A 10,382-nucleotide genomic window follows, 5' to 3' on the forward strand; every position below is an offset into this window, starting at 1 on the left:
GATGTAGTACTAGATGATGAATTAGTCGGAACACTGGAAGTTTCAGCAAACCTGTGCGTGCAAATATGAGGACTAATGGCTTGACTAATGCGACAATCACGTCAAATCTCTTGTAATATGCAGAGAGTAGTGATCTTATCACATACGGATTAATACCAGAATTTGTTGGAAGATTTCCTGTACTAGTTAGTCTGTCAGCTTTGGATAAAAAACAGCTAGTTCAGGTTCTAACTGAACCCAAGAATGCCCTTGTGAAACAGTACAAAAATTTATTTTTCATGAACAATGTGAAGCGGCATTACACTGAGGCAACATTGAGAAGAGTGGCTCAAAAAGCACTAGCAAAGAGCACTAGAGCTCGTGGTCTACGTTCTATACTGGAACTTCACATTGCATTGGGTGTTTTCCACTGCTGACCAAGGAGGCCATTAAATCTTGGAGATATAGGGTTTGAGAATTGAAGAAAAGCAGAAAAAGCCATGTACAATTGGCAGCGCAAGAGTGCCTGGTGTGTACTACACTAATGACAAACTATTGCAGACCAGGATTTTCTCATATGCAGATACTCAAACTCACAGGCTGAATTAAAAGTTGTGCCATAGTAGAAGGAACCAATAGGGTGGAGGATGTCACGAGATATTCCAGCAGCCTGACATAGTTACGTAGAGTCTCTAAAATCCATGCCTATCCACCTACTTTGTGTTCAGAGCTCTCTACTTCCATCTTTCCAGTCTTTGTTTCCATTGGGGTACCAGAACTTGATGCAGAAGTCTACAAAAGCTGACTAGTTGCTTCAAAAGTGGTATCTGCACTTGGCTGACATTGAAGACTCAGATGATGATGATGAGGACCCAACAAAACCATCATGTTGCAAGTTGTTAAGAAAGAGGATTGAAAGAGAAGAGGCAATAGCTTTTGCCACTGGACTCACTGTGACAGCATCATTCCGACGTCGTGAGGGAACAGCCATAGCCTTTCCCAAAGCCACATATAGGCCTCCATCAATAGCTAACCTCACCATCATTTTATGATTCAAGGTATCTACAGAAACATCTACAATCATATTCTTGAAAGTAGTCTGGAGTTGGATCTTTTCATTGGAGGTGCTCTTGTTGACATGTATGCTAGATGTGGGAGCCTAGAGAACGAACAAGTTGTCCTGCATAACCTGAACTCGCTTGATTGATCTTCTATCCTGAAATTAGTCAAGGTCCTTTGTGGTCGCGACTTTGCTTTCGAAAACCCTTCGACAACGCTTTCATTAGTCATGGCTACTCCATCATGACATGCCTACATATTTGCAACATAAGCACATCTAAATTCATTACCATAGCCATTCCTATGATAATCATGATATTATTGATGTATGAAATGAGTGTCATAAAATGCAATAAAACATGAAATAAATTTTCACATTGTAGAAAGCATAGGTCTTATGTCTAGTACCTCGAAATCTTGTATGGGTATATAGATTTCCCCATTCCTTGGCATAAATGCAGAAAGGAATATTGCTTTATCCATTTTATTTGGAAAATGTTCCATTGCATAAGAGATGGCACCTCCTCCCAAGCTATGTCCAAGAAGAATAACCGGACATATTAGAATTTAAATAAATTGGAAGTGGTTGTATATTCAAAAGGTAATGTCCATATGGGCCCTATTCTTCTTGGGTCACTCTAAGCTCAACTCCCTCCTTTTTAGACACCTGAGTATGGAAACTTTGAAAGCAAGTGTGTTAAAAGAAAATTTATGATGACTAAGCTATAGGAGTTCTCACCTAGGAGTTCCTGCTTAGTTCTTGACCTCTTTGATAGTTCTTTTAGCCTGTTTGTGTTGGAGCAATTGGTTTAGCAACTTACTCTGGCTTTTTATCAGTTTATGATGGGCCTATCCCTTCAGGATTTTCATGCCTTAGTTTTGCTGGGGGTAGGGTGAGAGCTATTCTTATGCTTTGTTGTGTATATTTTTTGTGGTAGCTTGATGCTTTCTTTGGTTGTTATTTGTGCAGATTAGTTTGTGGGATTCAATGGGCTGATTCTCTCTATCCCATGGTTGCCAATGAGAGCAGATTTTAAAGGCTATTCTTAAAGCAAAAAAGAGCTTGGGAAGGCTGTAAAAGACCAAATGTTCATGAAAAATGAAATGATTGCAGTTAGATGGGCTAGAGTTTTCTTGGATGGAGTTCGATGCCAAGAACCCAAGGTAAGTCTCAGTTTATCGATTGGAGTCTACTTGACCTCCCATTTCATCCCCTCAAGGTTTCGTGTTATGAAGCATCTATGTGATCCGAGAGCCAAAAAGGTCATCACAGTAGCCCAGTTTTAGATTTCGACGTCATGAAGCCATTTGTCCAGATGGATCTCGATTTCGAACATGTTTGCTCCTTCGAAAGCAAAAAAACCACTTGGACTGGAGTGTGAACACAAAGTAGTGAACCAGTTTTTTAAACCAAAAGCTTTAAGTTAGTTTAAGCTTGTAAAATGAAAAGACACAACTAACGAAAACATGGGGGGGGGGCGTTTTCTTCGACGCTTAAAATAATGCCATTTTTTTATGATCAGCATAAGAAAGAATCCTCAAGGTAGCAGGATGCTCCAATTCCTTGCTCTATATCATGACAAACAGTGCTCGAAATGATGCATTATACAAGAACATCGGATTTTAGTATTTCTCTCTCCCCTCTCCTCTCTCCTCTTATGGTTTATTCTCATGGATCAATGTAAAAGAGAGGGGGATGGAATCATATACATGTTTTTGGTCAAATGACTATGCACAAGTGGACAGAGAAGTGAATCAGATTTGGATGGATCATCAACAGCTATAGAAGAGCATCAGAGGGCCTCCAACATCCAAAAATGCACATCATAATGAGTAGTTTTATGAGAAAAAGATAGATTTTATTGTTTTATGATGGATTCTTGTTGAAATGGTTAGTAATGCTTGGATTTAATTGCCAATCCTCTCTTTGATTAGTCATATTGAAAGAATCATAAAAAATCACGCGTATAATAATTTTATGCAAAACATGCAAAACCCGAGACTAGATGGTTTAAGGGGAATATGCGGTTTTTGGGTTTTTGGTGTGCATCCATCGTTCTATGGAATGAAACATACTAAGAAAATCTTTTTGTAGAAGAGTAATCACTCTACACTTGAATCAGTAATTGTTTACATTTTTTAATAAATAAATAGAAAAAAATAATATTTTCACGTCATAAAAATAAGAAAAAAGAATATTAATGTGCGTGGACGTATGATGAAGTTGAAGCATAAGGCTTCGTTCAGCCCTATCTCCTCGTTGGAGTAAGGTTTTATAGCTATCAATGCCTACACCTATCAACGCAAGAAAATTTTTAAACGGTAGGGAGTAGGGGTTGTTGAGTGATAAATTACGTTAAATTTTGATGTTTTATGCTGCATTTTATATAGATTTTGTGGTTGTAAAAAATTAAAGGGACTAGTAGTACGAGGAAGCTCGGTGCTAGCCCTAAGTAACAAAGCACTATTATAGAAAAAAGGAAATCATGAAAAGAATTGTCTTCGCACTTTCACGTTGTTGATTTTCAATGAACATTTGTTTGAGTACAATGATCATGTTCACACTTGCATTGATGCACCACATGGTATTATATCCTGGATGCATAGCACGTGTTTGTATGAGTGATGACCCGATGCTGAGAGTGTGAGGTATCCCAAGCCATAAGTCTAGATATTCGATTCCTTCTGAGTTATTTGGTGAGGCTTATCTATCATCTCCTTGATTATTTAATCAAAAGAGTGGACCTTTTTCAGATATGTTTTGTGTTCATGGCACATCTTGGGGCAAATCTCCAAGGTGTAGGAGAGTTGTAGTGGAGCCGCAACAATCAACTAAGGGGTGCTCCATATGTGTGTTCTACATGGTATACAACACCAAGATGTTCAAGAACTCAAAGTTCTTAGATGCTCCCAGTCCTACGGCCATGTGGGGTGGTTTCAGGTGAGTAGTAAAGGCCGGGCTTGTGCCTTAGAGCCAATGTTGGGCCCATTGTAGGTCCCGACAATGAGATATATCCGATTTGAGGATTGTGTTGATGTAACTTTGCATAAGGGAGGATGTTAAATTTTTCATTTTTGCACCAAGGTAAAATTAGAGGCTATTTTTAGGCAAATGACTTTTTCTAGAGGTTTTCAAGGTCACAACCCTAAATTTATGGGCTTTAAAACTCAGAAAATAGCCCACATAGACAAAAATTTATGTTATTTTTTCTAAAATTCACCCAAAAAATTTCTCAAATTTCTAAATCTCCACCTTTGATCAACAAAACATTTATCCACATATTTACAAACTAAAAATCACAAGGGTTTCTTAGTTTTTATCTTAACATCCATCTGTTTGAATTCGTTCTATTGTAGTAAACCTGTGGGTTTCTTATATACGCATGCATCTCTTTCGTACTCCCTATGGTACACATATTTTCCATGTATAACTTTTCACTTTTGATGGCTTCTCTTTGTGTGTCCTTCATCATACTTTGCAAGGTTCCTTCTGTTCATAAGAGAGGTTGATGCAATCCAATACAACATGGAATTATTGCAATTTTAAGCTGGATATGTATTTAAGCTCCATTATTGTTAACACATGAAGGCATAGAGACCCTTACATAAGTGTAGTCATGGAAACTTCTATGCTTATTAGAATAGTGTTTTGATTTCTTTCAAGGGCAATGATCATCTATAGCCTAGATAACATAACTATTAAGGATCTTTGAAATTTTGGTTCTTACATTTTGCATGACTATACTATTTTTAAAAGGTTTGGTTTTTGGCAATGGAATTGAGAATATTAGAAAGGACTTCCGGATAAGAAAAAAAGGACGAGTGGTCACTACCTTCAATAGTGAACACTTTATTTGGGGGATTATCTTGCACTATTTGTGCTTGTAGAGATGGTGGAATTACACGGTCCATGGTTGTCTTTATGTAGTATCGCTTAATACGACCATATCGAGTCTGAGTTAATGTAAGGTTCTCAAAGAGTGGTCCATAAGGTGAGGGATTCAGTAATGTGAATGCAAGATTTATATCCTGCAAAAAACACCAATAATTTATATTGTTACTCTATTTTTAGATAAACTAGTTTTTGTTGATGAGGTTAATATGCATTTGTCAAAATAAAAGACTAGTTTGAATGTTGTTCATAAATAAAATTCCCACTCTTTGCCTAACATTGTTAGAGACTAGGTCATGTAGACCCTAAAATAATTTCCTTGAGAAAATACAAAAGTTATTAATAAGTTCTTAGTAAGTTACTTTTACTCAAAAGTGATTTTCAATACCAAGAATATAGGGTATTTGTTAGATTTTTGTTTTTTCTAACTACACAAAATTCCTAAGAGTAAGATCTATTGACTTTAAATATGAAGGACTAAGCATTCAAATTTGTGGTTGAATTTTTTTACTATATACCCATGCTCTATAACTATATTATGTTTCGTAATTTATTTAACTTTACCTTTTTGTTCCTCTTTAATAGGTTGGAGATATGGATAATTTGTTAGTAAATCTTGCATTTTTATGGGCGTCTCAATGTGCATATGGAAGGTTGCATGCTTTTGCACACATTCACAAATGAGCATCCACACTACATTAATGAACAACAAGTCCACTTAGTTTCGTACCATGGAACACAACTATAGACAATCATTGCATTTTTTTATAATCTACATTATGAGATTTTTCATACAAACTATATGGTAGGTAAATCTAATTATGTATCTACATGGCAACATAGATGTTGGTAGTTATTACAAAATGGAACAAAAAACATGCATTGCTTGTTTTACATTTACTTGTAATGTATGTTGCAAAAAGAAGGGGTATGAGAGGAATAATAACCTTGACTTAGATTTGTATTTAAATTATTTGATTAACCAAGTTATGCATGCACTAAGATTTTGCTAGAGCACCAAATAGTGAATTCTTACCTCGATTGGGCTTTTATTATAAAAATATTGTGCAGCTTTTGCAAGATTAATATAAACTGATGTCGGCTCGGATGAAGAACCATTTGCGAAATTGAATAGGAAAACTCTATTTTGGATTAATTCTTGTGAAGCCTAGAAAATTCAAGAAGTTCCAAGAGAAACATCAAGTGAGCACACAATAAAATAATGGTAATAAAATATGACACAATGACTATGCTTGATTCTAATTATCACCATAATAATTTCCACCACAAGAATTAGGGCCATGATCATCATCAAAAAAATTGTAATTATGTTTTTAGTTTTTTTAAATTTTCTTCACAATTTCTATCACGCTTTCATTAGTCATGGCTACTCCATCATGACATGCTTACATATTTGCAACATAAGCACATCTAAATTCATTACCATAGGCATTGCTATGATAATCATGATGTTCTTGATGTATGAAATGAGTGTCATAAAATGCAATAAAACATGAAATAAATTATCACATTGTAGAAAGCATGGGTCTTATGTCTAGTACCTCGAAATCTTGTATGGGTATATAGCTTTCCCCATTCCTTGGCATAAAGGCAGAAAGGAATATTGCTTTATCTATTTTATTTGGAAAATGTTCCATTGCATAAGAGATGGCACCTCCTCCCAAGCTATGTCCAACAAGAATAACCTAACATATTAGAATTTAAATAAATTAGAAGTGGTTGTATATTCAAAAGGTAATGTATGGGCTCTAGCAAATTAAAGTGACTGGGAAATTGACAACCAAATCAAACCTTCTCATCAACATTTGTAATGTTGTTATGTAAAAAGTCTGTCAAAGGCTTCACATATTGAGCTACAGAAGTCACTTGGTCTGCTACTGCTTTGTTGATGCCATTTGATGTGAGATCTAAAGCAGTCACATTGTTTCCCTTGCTTTGTAAAATTGTTATGGTTTTGTACCAACACCATGCCCCGTGGCTTAAACCATGGATGAGTACAAAATGGTTACTTGTTCCTCCATCTTGAGATAAACCAACTTGTACCTATTTTCAGAATCATAAATACAAGGGCTAAACATGAGAAACTAGTTGCATGCAAAGTATCTATGTAAATTCTAGTTGTGAAGATAAGCTAATCATAATCAACTTACATTCAATGCTACATGTCTGGAATATGTAAAGTTTTTGCTATAATTCAATTTAAGAGGAAGGTGATGGTTACATCATGTCATAAGAACCTATGAAGAAATGCACACATCTCATCAAACTTAGATACAACATGTCTCATTAGTATGCACATTCACCCCTAACTTGTTGGTGTGGTTTATCATAATTATAACTAGAGTATAAGCTAGTTCTTATCTTGTACTAATCAGTCACTAGGAGCTTTTGACTAATGTGTCTAGATAAGGGAAAAAGAGTTTTCCTACCTAATTTACTAAACAAAATTACACACATTTAGGGATTTTTGGACCTAGCGAAAAGGGCGCTCTCTTCCCATATAGATTAGGGTTTTAAAAATTCACTATATAGGCTTTTTCTCCTCATGTGTAGAATTTTTTTCTAAATAAGTAATATTTTCCTATATAGGCTATTTTTTCTTATGAGAAGAAGTTTCTAGCTAGGTAATATTTTCCTATATATGTTTTTTTTTTCTTATGTTGAGAAAACGTTTCTAGATATGAAATTTTATTTCAATAAATTATTTGAAATAATTCACATGATGCCATAAGATAGTGGTACTATATTCTTACCCAAGTAGATCCCTATTGGCTAATGAAAAGGTAAACAAAGATATTGAATTGAACATTAAGCTCAATCCTAGGCAAGGTGGGCAATGTGTCCATAAACTCTTACATGATTTGGATAAGCACAAGAAACTTATCTATGTAAGCAACAACTACAAAATTATAAACCTTAGAAACTTAGAATGCCATATATTTTTGTAAGTTCAATACGTTTCTTTAGAGTCTAGTTATGTTGAAGTTTCCCATAATGGTAGGCATGAATGTTGATGCTTATTTTAGGACCTTGTCTTATCTCTTTTAACAATGTCCATGCATTAGAAGGATATGGAAGAAGATGCACAAATGGCACAATACAATTAGTTCCTAGTTTTTATAAATATCAAACTAGGTTAAAAGGTGGTCAACTTTAAATTATTGATCAATTATAGCTACACTTATCAGGCTTGATGCACCACTAAATAATCTTCACAGGATTAAGAGTAAGAATTTCGCAAAAGTCTATAATAGGGGATGAGAAGCAATGCCAAACAAAGTGGGCCTGAGGAAAATAAAGTGGACCCATAGATCCATCTTAGTTAGGAAGTTTCATCCCAATTAATGGGGGTAGTTCGTGGCCCTTAGGATGTGGCATGTCTACATTTATCATGCATCTTAATTGTGTGTCTTTCAAAGCTTGCTCTTGACTTCTCAAAAGGTTGATGTGCGATCACCTTGTACGTTATATTGATATTGGTATACATTGTAGTATTAACACATACAAGGTTGCATCCTTGAAGAAGATGGGCCATTAGGATTGATATTGAATGGCTCTCCCAACTATGATGATGTACTCAATAGATTTTAGGCTCCGGGACTTTTTAGTAGATTAGGTCATGACACTGAGGCTAGCTTATGGGGTCTTGCTTTATAAAGGGGTCATGGGACTTGGGATCGTTAACTTGGATTATTTAGGATTTGGATTGTTGATATCTTTTGAGAGCTAGCTAGCTATAGCTAGACTCAACCTTAAGGCTTGGGGCTTATGTGATAGATTACTTATATCCCTTGCAAATAGGGGACCTGTGTCTCCTATGCTAGATGCAACCTTATTCCACAGGCCACTCCTACCACGCAAGTTGAATGATTCACTATCGCAAGGTGAATAATCCATAGGGCACACGCACTCCTACCACGCGATTAGTTGAATGATTCACTATCGCATGGTGAATAATATTCCATCGGTGACCGAACTAGCGTTTTGCATGTTCAAGTGGCGGGAATTCTCAGGAGCGAAAACTACGACAGAAGCACATGATCTGGGACTAACTTTGATCGTCGTCATGGAGCGAGCAAAAGCAGCAAATTAGCGCTATAATGTCATCTCATGAGCTCACCAGGGCGACATGGATGAGGAGGATAATAATGGCGACGGAGGGGCGGCGGCAGTAGCTGGATGGACGATTCGTGAGACTGGAGTTAGCCATGATGATCTGTTCTGCTTTGCGGATGCTATTGAATACCGAGAGAGTGTAAGATCCACCGATTATTAGAAACGTGGCACGGTTATATGTCGTGTGTGCGTGCGTGTGTGTTTGTAACACCTACTGCACAAGTCAATGCCCAGTGCAATATCGCGCGAGCTTCCAACATGAAATAAGCAGTACACACGGCTACTCCATCAGAAATTTCTTTCGTGTGTGTCTTCCTCTCTTTAATGCTACAACCAACCCGTGAAATTTCTCTCTAATGAGTTCTCACTCTTTGATTGAAGAGGCCGGCTTTTCCACAATCACACTAAACTTTGCCATCGATCATGAAAAGCTTCGTTCTTTGAGTAAGTTACTCATGAATATATGTGTGCATCACGTGGGGTTATGCTTTATCCAGGAAAAATTCATAGATAATGATATTTATAAATAGGCTTTGAATGCACTCGATGTAGAGGATATACATATAGTAACTTTAACTTTTGCTCAAATCATCATAATTTAAGACGCATGACTTTGAGTGTGGTGCCTTACCGCACAACATACGTTTGATCCCAACTCAAAAGAGTTTTAAATTATAATATGACCTAAAAATTAGCTATTGCTCTACACTGAATAAAGAGAATGAGAGCCAGTGAATAAGAGCTATGCTCCTCCCCAATGTAAAAATAAGTTCTTATTATGAGTTTAAGAAGTATGATTACTCAAAAGGCTTAGGTAAATATGGGAGTGCTTTACATGAAAAGGAAACGATGTGTAGGTGTAAGAGCATTAAATAGACAAGTTCTCTACATGTGCACACAACATATGAAAAGCAAAAGTGCTTATAACCACACAATCTAATGATTGAAAAGAAAATTTCATTTAACCATACAATTCAAACACTAGTTGGTTGCAAAGCTAACATCATCTCTCTTGATATGCTAAGTCCAATATCATCTACTAGTTGTTGGCACATTTAATAGAAAAGTTGAGATTTTGATTCAATCACTAATCGACACTTTGCCTTTATTAGCCTAGATGACTTTGGCTATAGATGTCCTATCATTGTGACAAAGACCCAAAAGAAAGGTTGTGCTCCATGGAAGTTTGACATTGACAAAGAGTCCTTCCAAGCATCAAATTATTTTTGTTTGTAGAATCTTTTTTCTCTAGTCATGATTAACACAATTTCATAGTTCTTGTGCGAGTTACACGTGATGCCAATTGTTCTAAAGC

The 10,382-nt window shown here is 36.2% G+C and overlaps 1 protein-coding gene across 2 annotated transcripts; it reads right to left on the reverse strand.

The window, feature by feature from the left end:
• Positions 1 to 4,696: 4,696 nt before the first annotated feature.
• On the reverse strand, positions 4,697 to 9,370 carry LOC148032544 (putative methylesterase 11, chloroplastic). Of its 2 annotated transcripts, XM_087684120.1 has the most exons (5): positions 9,072 to 9,370; positions 6,743 to 6,994; positions 6,493 to 6,636; positions 5,967 to 6,098; positions 4,697 to 5,067 (listed from the first exon to the last, which is right to left on the reverse strand). In XM_087684120.1, exons 1-5 carry the CDS (start codon positions 9,159 to 9,161, stop codon positions 4,789 to 4,791), a joined length of 897 nt encoding a protein of 298 aa, XP_087540246.1. In that variant the 5' UTR covers positions 9,162 to 9,370; the 3' UTR covers positions 4,697 to 4,788. The 2 variants fall into 2 exon arrangements, with proteins under 2 accessions (XP_087540246.1, XP_087540247.1); XM_087684121.1 differs by lacking the exon at positions 5,967 to 6,098.
• Between the last annotated feature and the right edge of the window lie 1,012 nt (positions 9,371 to 10,382).

Source organism: Lygodium microphyllum, chromosome 8, assembly GCF_053477565.2.
Source record: "Lygodium microphyllum isolate KBCC chromosome 8, Lygodium_microphyllum_v1.1.10, whole genome shotgun sequence".
Lineage (NCBI taxonomy): Eukaryota > Viridiplantae > Streptophyta > Polypodiopsida > Schizaeales > Lygodiaceae > Lygodium > Lygodium microphyllum.

Excerpts from the sequence above, each read along its gene's own strand:
- LOC148032544 (XM_087684120.1), bottom strand. The coding sequence starts at position 9,161 with ATGGCTAACTCCAGTCTCACGAATCGTCCATCCAGCTACTGCCGCCGC. Across the intron at positions 6,995-9,071 it reads TCCTCATCCATGTCGCCCTG|GTACAAGTTGGTTTATCTCA; the intron begins GTGAGCTCATGA and ends TTCTGAAAATAG. Across the intron at positions 6,099-6,492 it reads TACCCATACAAGATTTCGAG|GCTTCACAAGAATTAATCCA; the intron begins GTACTAGACATA and ends TGAATTTTCTAG.